The following is a 14,955-nucleotide window of genomic DNA, read 5'->3' on the forward strand; positions in this document are numbered from 1 at the left end:
GCAGTCCTTCTCCGTGGGGTACTGGGCGTATAGCTGATGGAATGTTTGGATAATGCACAGTCCACTTTTTCTTCTTTGACACACCTTTCCCAACTGGAGGCACCATGCAGAAGTAACAATTGCTGGTATGATCTGTTGGCTCTCTCCAAATCATTGGCACTGCAAAAGGCATAGATTTCCTTTTCCTGTTCAACCACTGGCAAAGATTTGTTGCACAAGTGTTGCAGCATATGTGTGGGGCCCACCTCTTGTCCTGATCTCCAATTTTGCAGCCAAAATAAAGGTGATAGGCTTCCTTAACCATAGTGGTTATACTGCGCTTTTGTGCTGCAAAAGTCACTTCACCACAAACATAGCAGAAGTTATCTGCACTGTTCACACAAGTACGAGGCATCTCTGCTCACTTTGGCTAAACAGAAATGTGTCCCTTTGCAAAATCAAACACTGACAAATAAGAGAGCACGACACTGTATGATTTCTAGAGCTGATATAGGGCAATTTGTTCAGTAGTGATGTAAGCTTCGTTATGATTGCATCATCCATGACTTCTAGGAATAACATGATGCAATTCATATCATGTATGACGCAATACCAGCTTCAGATTGCATCATTCATTGTTTTGCCTAAAAAGCAAGTACTGTCCAAACCCAGTCATAGATTTATTCATAGATCCAGTCAAAGATGTATTTTAGTCATTTCTGGTTTAAATTGAGATCCCTTCCCTTTATAACTCACTTATCTTCCGCTATTCCCAAGTCAAGGGTCGTATATACTGACCCAATAGCATACCTTGAGAACTAGAGCCAATCAACAATTTTAAGCATCATTTTCGTTCTCAGTGACCCAGAATTAGTAAAGTTTGACTACATTTATTTCAGAAGCATTTTGGCTGTAGAGCAGTGTAATAAAAAAAAAAGTTGGTACCTTTTCATTCAAACAGTCTATAAGGCTTTCCATGTAAGTTTTCATAGACCGGTAGAATTTGTAATTCAGAGCTGCATTTGAAGACCTCTCTAACTCATGGATGGTACTCTTTGAGCTTTCAATGTCCTGTGTATATTTTTCATGCTCCCTCTGGTGAGCACGATGAAGGTCCTGTAATGATGTTATTCTGAAAAAACCCAAACATTCGTAAACAACTTAACAAAAACTGCTTGCAAACAAGTTAAGCCACCTTAAGTTTTTCTCAATCATTTTGTGATATTGCCTCTGCATAAATCCATGGTATGCCCACATCTTGAATACTGTATGCAGATGTGGTTGCCCCATCTCAAAAAGAGATATATTGGAATTGGAAAAGGTTCAAAAAAAGGGCAACGAAAATGATTAGGGGTATGAAACGGCTGCCATATGAGGAGAGATTAATAAAACTGGCACTTTTTAGCTTTGAAAAAAGACGACTAAAGGGGGACATGATTGAGGTCTGTAAAATCATGACTGGTGTGGAGAAAGTATATAAGAAAGTGTAATTTACTCCTTCTCATAACACAAGAACTAGGGGTCACCAAATGAAATTAATAGGCAGCAGGTTTAAAACAAACAAAAGAAGTATTTCTTCACACAATGCACCGTCAACCTGTGGAACTCCCTGCTAGAGGATGTTATGAAAGCCAAGACTATAACAGGGTTCAAAAAAGAACTAGATAAGTTCATGGAGGATAGGTCCATCAATGACTAATAGCCAGGATGAGCAGGGATGGTGTCCCCAGCCTCTGTTTGCTAGAAGCTGGGAATGGTCAATGGGATGGATCACTTGATGATTACCTGTTCTGTTCATTCTCTCTGGGGCACCTGGCATTGGCCACTGTCGGAAGACAGGATACTGGGCTAGACAGATCTCTGGTCTGACCCATGTTCTTATGTAGCAAGCCTTAGTTCTAGGTTAGTAATAAAATAGTACTTACTTCCATTAGCCCCACTCAATTTAAAAGTCTACTAAGAATTAATCATGCCAGTATTTGTGGGGTGTGGACTGGCCTTTCCACTGTTCTCGAATCTCAGCTTTCATTTACATGGGTGGTAGCTTAGATGCCAATGATGATACTTGAACATCAACACTGTTGACTATTTCACTGTTCATCTGGTCATGTAAGAAAGGAGAGGCCCGCTTTTCTAAAATCTGCACAACACACTCTGCCTTGCCTGCTCATTTTGGACAGACTTTTAGCACTGCAAGGCAGGACTGAATGTGGGCTGTAGTTTGTTTCATTTTCCTGAAGTGGGGTTCAGCTTCCAACTTTGAAAAATTAAGCAATACATCAAAAAAGTAGTCATTATGATTGACTAGCTGGTCAAATCAAACTAAAAGGAAAACACAATACAGTCACAATTCAAAAAATCATATTCAAGTCAGCCTTCTGCAATTATGCATATTTTAAACACATTATGGTCAAATTAAATTATTTTCTTATCCCTGCTGACTTGCAAGTAGGTGACCTAATTTTTTATGTTCCTAATATCCCCATTTTCTTTTCTGAATTTGATTCTATATTCAAGTGAACCCAGAATTTAACTAATCTTCTCCAGGAAAGTACGCAAAAAAAATGTTAACTGCTGCAAAATTCTTTAAGCTAATTTAGCCACAATTCTTAAGTTGATGTCAGTAGAGATCTGCATAGGTGCATGGGTCTCTCCGTGTATAAAACTTTCCACAGGACAAGGACCTAAAATTAATGTTAAGATTTCAGCTTTGTGCTGTTTGCTTAATCTCCCACTAAGCATTACCACCAGTTTTAGCAACAGTGGGCGGTGCTAGCAGAAAAGAACAGAAAGCATTTTAATCAACATCTCATCAAGCCTTCTCACAGCATGTTCACATGGCTTTGGGGTGAAAACACCATTGATTAGTCTACATTAGTACTCTATCCCATGGCTCTGCACTAGTGGTAGGACAATGGAAGAGACTTTAACAAAAAGCTCCACATAGACATCGCCACAGTGTTTACAACCAAGGAAAACAAAAATCTTACTACTATTCTGGATATAGCAGCAAGCACATTACACATAAAATAATAATGCTACAATCCTCTAGTACGTGGAAGAAACAGTCAAACAGTAGTGACAGAATGAGATACACTGGTTCATAAAAGACATTAACACAGCACTGTAACATAGGATGCTCAAAACTTAAGTTTCACACTAGCAACACTTACCTTGTATTCAGACGCTTCTTTACAATTTCCAGGTTCACAGGTGGCAGTGAAACAGAGGGATCAAACTTTATTTTCATGGGTCGAGATTTATGTAAGGAAGTGTCTACGTTAATTCCCTGTGAGAATTAGCAATGTTAATTTTTATGAACTTGTTTTCCTCTGGAACTGTAAGCTTTAGCAGGCCCAGTGATTAAAATATACAGCAAGTTGTTGTTACTGTACATAATGTAATGCAAATTTTAAAAAAATTAATTAGATGTTTCCTGTGCAAAATGTATACACAGGTAAAGCTGATTATCCAGACATTTCTTTAGTCTGAGCTACACATTTTGCCTCTCTATTCATGAACTGATAAATCCCAAAAATTTCCAGGATTGTACAGAACATTTCCATCCTGAAAACTGAGACCTGGTATATAATATTTTTTAATATGTTTTAATCCCGTCTTTACTGCCAACAGTAAATATGCTCTCATTTTTTCTTCATATTTTGTTTTAGAACCATGTTGTTATATGCAAGATTTCTGGGAATAATTCATGATCTCCTCATGAGGTTTAAACAGTTAACAATACAGAAGGGCTACAGTTTTTATAAGCATTAAGCAACAGACTGCAAATATAATAATAGGTATTTACTGTAAGGTAAAAATAAAAGTAAACTCTACATTTTGTGACAATAGGCCAATATATGACAGGTTCCACAATTTGAAAGTATAAATTGCAAGTAATTGTGACAAAAGAAGGATTTCAGCCAATCAAGCTTTGAGCAGGGATTGGACTAGATGACCTCCTGAGGTCTATTCCAACCCTAATATTCTATGATTCTATGAAAAGATGTTCTGCATTCTAGGTCAACTTCAGTTTCTAAACTGATTTAAGGTCTAGTCAATGTAGACAGTATCACAGTAATCTAGTCTTGAAGTGACAAAGTCATGCATAATGGCAACAAACTCTGCATCTGAAAGAAATGGTTGCAATTTCCTGGCCAGACAGAGGAAAAAATGCCTTCCCAGAAACAACTTACATAAGAACGGCCATACTGGGTCAGACCAAAGGTTGATCTAGCCTAGTATCCTGTCTACTGACAGTGGCCAATGCCAGGTGCCCCAGAGAGAGTGAACCTAACAGGTAATGATCAAGTGATCTCTCTCCTGCCATCCATCTCCACCCTCTGACAAACAGAGGCTAGGGACACCATTCCTTACCCATCCTGGCTAATAGCCATTAATGCACTTAACCTCCATCAATTTATCTAGTTCTCTTTTAAACGCTGTTATAGTCCTAGCCTTCACAACCTCATCAGGTAAGGAGTTCCACAAGTTGACTGTGCGCTGTGTGAAGAACTTCCTTTTATTTGTTTTAAACCTGCTGCCTATTAATTTCATTTGGGGGCCCCTAGTTCTTGTATTATAGGAATAAGTAAATAACTTTTCCTTATCCACTTTCTCCACATCACTCATGGTTTTATATTCCTCTATCATATCCCCCCTTACTCTACTCTTTTCCACGCTGAAAAGTTCTAGCCTCTTTAATCTCTCCTCATACGGGACTCGTTCCAAACCCCTAATCATTTTAGTTGCCCTTCTCTGAACCTTTTCTAGTGCCAGTATATCTATTTTGAGATGAGGAGACTACATCTGTATGCAGTATTCAAGATGTGGCTGTACCATCAATTTATATAAGGGCGATAAGATAGAGAATAAGATGGAGACTATCCCCTTTTTAATGATTCCTAACATCCTGTTTGCTTTTTTGAGTGCCGCCGCACACTGCGTGGACATCTTCATAGAACTATCCACGATGACCAGGATCTAATAGGGGCTGGGTATCCAATAATACCAAATTGTAAACATATAGTGGGAAGATAAAACCCAGCATCCCTTCAATCATATCCAGATTGAGCTTTAGACAGCCGGTTTCTCTTACCTGCCCCAATCTCACCTAGACTAGCTAAAGGAGCATCTATTTGGTCATCAGCACATTGTAAGAGAGTATGAACTGTGGCATTTTCAAAGCCTCCCAAATACCCATGTACACACTGAACAGGAGGGGAAACAAGATGGAACCCCGCTGAACGCCACAGGAAAGTGCCTTTAGAAAGGTTAAATAACCAATCTAGTACTGGGGGGGTGGGAGGAGGAGGGGCACAGTAAGTGCTATGACAGTGTTTCTTCCCCCATTTAACATTTCTTCCCTTCCCTTGTTGATAGTTTATTAGTATAGCTTTTAGAGGATGGAAGTTTTGGTTTGTAAGTACTTTTGTTTTTAAGACCCTTTGCATCACAGCACATACTTTAGCTCAGAGTTTCATTCTCAGACTTTTAACTGATTCAGAATCTTTGCCTTTCCAAAAAAGTCTCCCTCTGCACTGAATAGTGTGGGTAATACACCTTTCCTTTGAGGCTAATGACAATGCTGTTCCTCTGATCAGCTAGCAATGAGAAATTGCTGATCTGCATTGCCAGAGTCTTCCCCTTCTTCTATTCTCCTCCCACCTAATGAATTAGCATGTCCAATGACCAAGGAAGGAGCTCTAATATTGCTCCTAAAACAAAACTACCGGTATCTTGCATAGCAGCAAAAAGCAATGACAATGAAAGAAAAAGCACATCACCTGTGGGAGTCTGACTGCTTTCTTTAGTTGCTGTTCTTCCCACATGTTTTGTATTTCATCATCTTCACTTGCTCCATCACTCTTGGGTACTGGAAGTAAAAATAAGAGTAATGATATGATCTTTCTGAACTCCCACCACCATCCCCAAAAATATTTGCTGCTGTGCCTACTAGTATTACTGAGAAAATGGGACAGGCAGAAAGAACATCACAGGTGGGATTCTCAAAGTGGGATTTAAAGGCTGCAGCAGGACTAGACCTGTACTGAAAATTAAGTCCCTGAGAATATAGTTTCTTAGTTAACTGTTGCTGCAAGCATAAAATACTGTGCCCTATAAACATATTGGGATATTTTATTTTGCAAATCAAACTGTATATAATCCATACTAAATGTATGCAAATACAGATTGTTATTGTTCTAACTATTAGGGCTGTCAAGTGATTAAAAAAAATAAGCGTGATTAACTGTGCTGTTAAACAATAATAGAATACTATTTATATAAATATTTTTGGATGTTTTCCACATTTTCAAATATATTGATTTAAATTACAACACAGAATACAAAGTGTATACTGATCACTTTTTATTTTGATTACAAATATTTGCACTGAAAAAAAAAACCCAAAAGAACTAATATTTCAATTCACCTAATACATGTGCTGTAGTGCAATTTCTTTATCATGAAAGTTGAACTTACAAATGTAGAATTATGTACAAAAAACAACTGCATTCAATCATAAAAATAAAATAGTATACAACTTTAGAGCCTACAAGTCCACTCAGTCCTACTTCTTGTTCAGCCAATCGCTCAGAGAAACAAGTTTGTTTACATTTGCAGGTGATATTGTAAACAAGAAGCGGGCAGCATTATCACCTGAAAGTGAGAACAGGCGTTTGCATGGCAGTGTTGTAGCCAGCGTTGCAAGGTAATTACGAGCCAGATGCGCTAGAGATTCATATGTCCATTTATATGTCCCTTCGTGCGTCCATGCTGATCATGATCTTTAAGTGGACTTGTAGGCTCTAAGTGTTTTAGATTGTTTTGTTTTTGAGTGCAGTTATGAAACAAACAAAATTTAAAAAAAAATAAAAATCTACATTTGTAAGTTGTGCTTTCACGATAAAGTGATTACACTACAGTACTTGTATGAGGTGAACTGAAAAATACTATTTCTTTCATTTATCATGTTTACAGTGCGAATATTTGTAACAAAAATATAAAGTGAGCACTGTACACTTTGTATTCTGTGTTGTAATTTAAATCAATATTTGAAAATGTAGAAAAAGATCCAAAATATTAAACAAACAATAGAATGCCAATTAAAATTTAACAGTGTGATTAAAACTGCAATTAATTTTTTTTTTAATTGCGTGAGTTACGTGCGATTAATCAACAGCCCTACTATCCTGTCAGAAGAAGCAACATCATATACAAGGTGCCACAGGATTCTTTGCTGCTTGTCAGGTTTTGTAAATCATAGGAGCTAATTAATCTTAGTGACAAAAACCATTTAACTTACTATCTATTTCTTTTGTACTGCTCTGGGACAATGAGCTGGAATCTATTCTAGCTTACTCATCAATAAAACTATTAACTAAGTTCTCATCTTATAAACCTCACTTGAATAAGGAGTGCAGGATTGGGCTCTATGTTCTAACTGCAGAATCAAGAGCCAGAAAGAACAGAGCTCAATTTTCTGATCCCAGGCTGAATTTGCAATGCTGGCAGTTAGAAAAAAAAAACAAAAAACAAAAAAAAACCTTCTCTTGTTAACCAAACAAAATGGATATGAACATTATTAAAAGTCAGTGTAATGGCTACACCTTAGTCCCCTTTAGTCCCTCTCAAGTTACTCCTGGTGGAATTCTGGCCCACTGTAAAAGCCCAGAATTAATGTCCCTCGCAGATTCCCTCCCCTCCACCCCCCAAATAATTGATTTTGATGGGGAGGCAAAGGGAAGCTGCAATTACACCTTTTGCCCACCAGTGGCTGGTGTGGTACCCAAAGAGAGGGCAGCTGCACTCTTTTAGTGCATTTCACATTCTTCAAACAGTTAAAAGTTTTGCCATTTTTATGCCCTGGTAAACAGGCTTAAACTTACCTACATATTCAGCCATCCTCTGCTTGAGACTTTTTGTTTTGGGAGCGAAGTGGAGAATCGTGTCATGATCAGAATCATCCTCACTCCCTGTATCACTGCATGCTTTTTTCTGAGAGACTGGAGCACGATGTGATGTGTCCAGTGGAATATAGTCACCCTGAGACCTGGCCAACTGATGTTTCCTACAAGCAACCTGCATATAAGCTGCATCAGATATATTACCTGTAATCAACAGAAAGAACCTAAGGTAAGAGACTAAGAGCAAAATTCAATACTACTCCTCATGACAAAGTTTATTATATAATGCTTTTTCTCCAAAGTATAGTAACACATTAGGAGTTTGGGGCTTTTTTCTGCAATACATTGTTAACGATAAATTGAGATAATTGTGCATGTTATTTCCTATAGTCCGAGGGGCACAACTTGAAAGAGCACAAATATTGAGGACCACTTCCATACCCCTGCTGCTCCAACTACATCGGGGGTAGGCAAACTACAGCCCGGGGGCCACATCCGTCCCTTCAAACGTTTTAATCCATCTCTCAAGCTCCTGCTGGGGAGCAGGGTCCAGGGCTTGCCTCGCTCCACGTGTGCCATGGCTCCGCACGGCTCCCAGAAGCAGAGACATGTCCTCGCTCCAGCTCCTATGCATAGGGGCAGCCAGGGGGCTCCGCACGTTGTCCCCGCAGATCCCATTGGCTGGGAACCACAGCCAATGTGAGCTGCAGGGGCAGTGCCTGGGCACAGGGCAGTGTGCAGAGCCGCCTGGCTGCACCTCTGCGTAGGAGACGGAGGGGGGGACATGCCGCTGCTTCCGGGAGCTGCTTGAGGCAAGTGCTGCCTGGAGCCTGCACCCCTGACCCCCTCCCACAGCCCACCCCTGATCCCCCTCCAACCCCCCGAACTCCTCAGTCCCACTCCCAGCACCTTCAGGCACCCCCCAACCCCTCATTCCCAGCTCCTCCTCCCACCCTCTCCACACACCTCAACCTTCTCCCCAGCCCGGAGCCCCCTCCTGCATTCTGAACTCCTCATTTATGGCCCCACCCTAAAGCTCACACCCCCAGCTGGAGCCCTCACCCCCTCCTGCACCCCAACCCCCAATTTCATGAGCATTCATGGCCCACCATACAATTTCTATGTCCAGATGTGGCCCTTGGGCCAAAAAGTTTGCCCACCCCTGAACTACATGTTAACTTTCCAGTAGTTTTCAGACCCTCAAAACAAAGGCCACAGTAGTCTTAAAAGTCACAACAACCTAAATAAAAGTTTCCAGTATTTATGCCATAAAAGGAGGTGCATATTGTAAGCATAACAATTCTCTTCATTTTGCCAGTCCTAATTCTCAAAAATATAAGAAAATATAATCAAGTCAAAAATATTATTCAAGTATGCTTAACGCTGCAAATTAAAATATGAGCAGTAAGGAAAAAGAACAATGTGCTAATCTATATCTTACACGAAAATGAAAACGGATTACTACTACTATAAGTACTTAACTTTTGCATTCCTGGATTATTATTATTTGTCTCTAAACATTCATCCTTAATGCTGCGTTAATAAGTTGTATTGCATTTAATTTCCTGTTTATTAAAATGAAAATAAGAGATTAGAAAGGATCATAATCTTGAATCCATCATTTCTCTTCTATCCAAATGCCTAGTTATGGCAAGTGATCTATAAATAGAGGTTTTTTGTTTTGTTTCAGCACATAGCTATTAAAAAAAACCCAATGTATCTAATTTTACCTTTTATTTCATTATTATAAATATTAGGGGGCTTTCTATCATATCATCATGCTAAAGATCTACCCCAAGAGACAAGACTGACAACAGACTGTAAAGGCAAATTGTGCTCTCAGTTACACCAATGTAACTCTGGAATAAATGTCCTTGATATACAAGGATTTCAGTGAAGTTACTTTAAATATACATTAGTGTAACAGCATCCAGTGTTTTAAACGGTACTTTGAATATTCTGCAATATGCAAGACTACGTGCAGAATGCAGTCACTGCTCAGAACTAGTTACAAACCTGCTGATAAATCCTTCCTTGTCTGTGGAGGGCTGGATTGAGTTTCAGAGGCTGAACTACTGTAATCTTCACTGGCTGATGAGTAGTGCTCATCCTCTTCTGTCTCACATGTATCAGCAGTGTTAATTATTCTAGACTCCGATTGGAAGATTTCTGTATACAAGGAGAAAAACCAAGATCCAGGATTTTTGTCTCAGCTACTGGAAATGTCTTTAGATTCATGATGTTTCTTAACAGATTATGAATAACAATCAAGCCCAGACCCTGTGCTTAAATTTACACATTGAGCAATTCCATTGTCTTCAAAGACTTAAGGCAGTATTTTTACTTACAGTATGAATCTTAAAATCACAGTAAAGTAAGGCATCATCATACAAATTCATGTATTTTTCACTTCAACTCTTTATCCTAAATTCAGATGATTTTAGGGGATTCTTAACATGATTTATACCTTCATCAAAAAGGCCATTATAGCATAGTGCATAGAGTCTGTCAGTATTTCACATTTGTTACATTTTCATTATAATTCCATGAAATATATATTCAATAAAAGCAAGTTATTGAAGTAACAGTAAATTACTAGATTAGGACTAGTTTTTAATAACAGGTTGTGCCGTCTCTCATTAATGAAATCTGAGGCCCACTTCTAAAAAATGAAAATGTAAAGTCATTGAGAAACTACTGCCTAGGACCAAATCCTGAGACTGAGGCAGTTACAAATTCCATTAATCTCCATTTACAATGGGAGTTCCAGGCAGTCAGCTCCTCTCAAGGTCAGCCTAAGTGCCCGATCCTACTCCTACAAAGTCAATGGGAGTTTGGCAGATGACTTAAATAGATACAGGATCATACCCTATGCTCATTATGTGTTTTGGGATATACATTTAAATTCAACAGTTTTCAACCATAAATTCATTCTTGTCATTTATTCATATAAAACAATACATATGATAACAATACTTGCCAAAACACTCATCCTTCATGAATCTCAAAATGCTTTACAAACTAGTCTAAAATACACCCAATAAGTAGCTACGTACTTACCTTTGCTTCTTTCAGCTTCTCTGACTGCAGAGTGTGGGTTTTCCTTCTTTTGAATTCTAAATGTTATTGTGTTAAGAGATGGTTTCTTTATTTTAAAGAGTTCCTCACGCTCTGTAGGAGGAAAAAAAATCAGTGTAAACAACGTATTTACAAAGCAACATCACATTTGAAACATTTTATTATTTGTCTTACCATAGTGCCTAGCAGGCCTAGTCATGGACCAGGACCACACTGTGCTGTACAGACACAGAACAAAAAAGCGTCACTGCCCCAAAGAGTTTACGATCTACGTATAAGACCAAAGACAACAAATGGATATAGACAGCCACTGATGGACCTATCCTCCGTGAATTTATGTAGTCTTTTTTTAACCCTGTTATAGTGTTGGCCTTCACAACATCCTCTGGCAAAGAGTTCCACAGGTTGACAGTGTGTTGTGTGAAGAAATACTTCCTTTTATTTTAAACCTGCTGCCTATTAATTTCATTTGGTGATCCCCTAGTTCTTGTGTTATGAGGAGTAAATGACACTTCCTTTTTTACTTTCTCCACACCAGTCATGATTTTATAGACCTCAATCATGTCCCCTCTTAGTCATCTCTTTTCCAACCTGAAAAGTCCCAGTGTTATTGATCTCCCCTCACACAGAAGCCGTTCCATACCCCTAATCATTTTTGTTGCCCTTTTCTAAACCTTTTCCAATTCCATTATATCTTTTTTGAGATGGGGCGATCACATCTGCACGCAGTATTCAAGATGTGGGCATACCATGGATTTATATAAGGCTGACCATTCAAACAAGTCCTCTTACTTTATCAGGGCAAGATAATCTTAAACAAAAGAAACAACAGTCACCTCAGGTCTTCAGTGATATTTAGGCACCTAACTCCCACTGGAATCAATGTGAGTTTGGTGTCTGGGCCTTAGTCCATAACAGGGGGGCAATATCCATTTCTTTATACTCCACTCCTGACCCTTGTCTTTCCAGCTCTAAGTTCTTTGGGGCAGAGACTGTCATTTATTATATGTTTGTACATTGTCTTTAGGCATTATCACAACGTAAGCAAAAAATAATAAAACAACCATGACCCAAACATCAGATCCAGAATGTATGCAGCCTTATAGTTGTAGGGTCCACTCATATGAGACAGTCCTATGAGTATCAGGTAGCCATGAAGTTCCAAACCAAGCCAGAAAAATCATGTGTGCATAATGAAGTCACCAAGGACCATCAGCAGTTCCAGCATCACTGCTGATCAGCCCAGATTTAGTATGGGAGATCAGTTGTATTTGAGTTTACATGCAAAAAAGTACAGACCCACCCCTTTCACCTGAATCATATATTTAGATATATGATATATCCCGGACAACTTTAACATCCTGCAATGTCTTGCAGCATCAAATAGCCAGGTCTTGGCTATGCATGCTTACTCCTCCTTTATCACATCATTAACTTTATTAGTCTTTGCATCACTTAATGCATATTATCTTCTTGCTGTGTCTAATTATACACCTTTCTAACTTCCTAAATATTCTCCACTTTTCAAATACTTTTAAACAAACATGTATAGCACTGTTAATCTTCAAAGAGTTTCAGAAATATTCACTAATTAAGCCCCATAACAATCCTGTTATAAATGTATTTCCTACTTCACACATGCAGAAACAGAGACAAAAAGTTAAGTGACTTGTTCCAGGCAACTGAGTGTGTCGGTGTCCAAACCAGGTTGAGAGGTGCTAGCTCCTTGTCCATGTCACTCAACCAGTAGACCTCACAATCAATGTTTCTCTTGTTCTATACTCTCCCCACTCTACCCCCACTAATTCACTCTCTCTAGCTCCTAACCTGCTCTCCGTTCAATTCCCTGTATCTTGCTACCACCCTACTGCTATTCAGGAACCCAAAAGTGAATGCAGTGTTAGGTTATGTCTACACAGCAGCTGGGAGGATGCTTCCCAGTGTGGGTAGACACAAAGGCGCTCTGCTGCAGAAAGCATGCTAAAAATAGCAGTGCAGCTGCAGGGGCACAGGCAACATCTTGGGCTAGCTCCCCCCCGTGCAATTCACTCAACCCCTGAATAGGTACTCAGGTACCTAGCCTGAGCAGCCAGCTGTACCACTACCACCCCATTGCCATCTTTTAATTCGAGCAGAGCTAGCGCCTGTCCCTCTACCTGCGCTGGGAAGCGCCCTCCCAGCCCCTGTGTAGACATACCCTTACAGGCGCAAGTCCCAGCAGAGATCCCAAGAGAACTACTCAAGTGACAGCAGCTGGAGGGGTGACTGCCGGTGCCAGCACCTGAAGGCGTTTGAGTGATTACAGCACAGGACTGGGCACCAGGCCTCCTGGGTTCTCATCCAAGCCCGGAACGCTTGGGCTTGTCCACCCTGGAAAGTTAAGGGGGAGTAAGGCAAGGTCGGCGCAAGTCGAAAGCTAGTTGACCCCCGTCCAGACCAGGCAGAGGCCAGCCTGGGGCCCGTTCCCCCACACACGCTGCGCGGCGGAAGGGAGCCGGCGTCAGGCTTTACCATCTCGCTCCTCGTCGGCGCCGAAGCTCAGCAGGGCCATCTCTCCCCGCGCCTGCCCCGCGCTGGGGTCTGCCCCCCGTGGCCTGCCTCGGGGCACTCCGCCATCCTCCTCGTCCTCCTGACCCCCGCTGGCCCCCGCGGGCGGCTGCCCCTCGGCGGCGGGCCTGGCAGGGCCCTGCTCCTGCTCCTCATCGCCCTGGTCCGCCTCAGAGCCAGTGCCCCGCTCCCCTCCAGGCTCCGGCTCCGGCTCCCCTTCGCTGCTGCTGCTACAGCTAGACGGGGCTCTCTGCCGGCCCCGGAAGTTCCGCGGGGGCCTCCTAAACATTCTGTCCGGTAACGGTCACAACGCGCGACAAGAGCCACCCTCCCACGGCGCGAGCCTGCTCCGGAAACGTAGCTCCCTCCACACCACTCCCAAATACGCATGCGCAGCATCACTCGTCGTTACTGAGCGACGACGACGACGTGAAACGTGGGGGGGGGAGGGAAGATGCTCCTGGCCACTGGAAGCGACCCCGCCCCCTGAGAATCGGGTGGCAGGAGCCGAGTAGGCCGCTGTCCAGTCAGCCAGAGGGGGCGGCTCCTCATTTAACCCTTGAAAGGCTGGATGGAGGGGGGGGGGGCACTTAGGGCGCCAAAAAGCGGTGCACGGTCCCCTGTAACGACAGAAACAGCTACCGCTCTTCCGATTCCCTACTTTGGCCGCACTGAGCATGCGCACCGGAACTGAGCATGCCCAGTAACCTTTGCTGTCGCCTCTGCTCTCACTTCTACTTACGCTTTGCTGCCTGCTCTTTGGGGGGGTTTAAAAGGCTCCAGGGGGCAAATCGCAGCGGGGGGGGGGGGTTTGCCAGGGTCTGAGCGGGGGGCAGAAGTTTACTGGCCGGGGGGGGGGGGTCAAGCTGCTATAGGTAGCGGCAGGAGAGGGGCTGAAGGGGAAAAATCGGGGGTGGGGGGGTGGTAGCCGGGGTTAAGCCCGGGGGGGGGGGGGAGACGCTGCCAGACCCTGTGCGGGGTCAAAACCCCCGTTTAGGGAGAGGGTGGGGGGAACAGTGGTCTCTCGGGATGAGCCACCTGCTGTGCTGGCAGATCTGGGGGTGTCGGGGCTGTGGGGGGGGGGCAGAAGCTGTTTTCAGTTCTGCTGCGTGTCAGCCCAGGCGCAGGGGGCGGGTTCCTGGGGCTGGGTCTTAAAGGCACAGACAGCCCAATTCCCAGACTGTCAAAGCTCAGACACCGCAGCTCCTCTCTATCCTATACAAGTGCTGCGGGGCTGTTACTGCTCCAGCCAGGAGACGGAATGCGGTGAAATATTGTACAGACGCCCCCTCCCTCCCTCCAACTCTGCCTCTCGCATTTTGACTATGTAAAAGTGTCTTCTATCGTTTTCTATGTCTATATGAAATCACTGCAGCTCCTTTCTCTTATACAACGTGCTGATTTGGTAACTCCCTCCCAGAGCCCACATGTCTGTACCCCGTCC

General features: G+C 42.2%; 1 protein-coding gene across 1 annotated transcript in view; it reads right to left on the reverse strand.

Moving 5' to 3' along the window:
- The window catches only part of GCFC2 (GC-rich sequence DNA-binding factor 2), a 38,061-nt gene extending 24,205 nt beyond the window's left edge, over positions 1 to 13,856 (reverse strand). The window contains exons 1-7 of the mRNA XM_045011733.1: positions 13,476 to 13,856; positions 10,947 to 11,057; positions 9,903 to 10,055; positions 7,869 to 8,090; positions 5,766 to 5,854; positions 3,153 to 3,268; positions 925 to 1,111 (exon numbers count right to left, since the gene is read on the reverse strand). Of these exons, the coding sequence (XP_044867668.1) occupies positions 925 to 1,111; positions 3,153 to 3,268; positions 5,766 to 5,854; positions 7,869 to 8,090; positions 9,903 to 10,055; positions 10,947 to 11,057; positions 13,476 to 13,800 (1,203 nt within the window). The 5' untranslated portion in view covers positions 13,801 to 13,856. The remainder of the gene's footprint in view (positions 1 to 924; positions 1,112 to 3,152; positions 3,269 to 5,765; positions 5,855 to 7,868; positions 8,091 to 9,902; positions 10,056 to 10,946; positions 11,058 to 13,475) is intronic.
- Between the last annotated feature and the right edge of the window lie 1,099 nt (positions 13,857 to 14,955).

This window comes from Mauremys mutica, chromosome 3 (genome assembly GCF_020497125.1).
Source record: "Mauremys mutica isolate MM-2020 ecotype Southern chromosome 3, ASM2049712v1, whole genome shotgun sequence".
Lineage (NCBI taxonomy): Eukaryota > Metazoa > Chordata > Testudines > Geoemydidae > Mauremys > Mauremys mutica.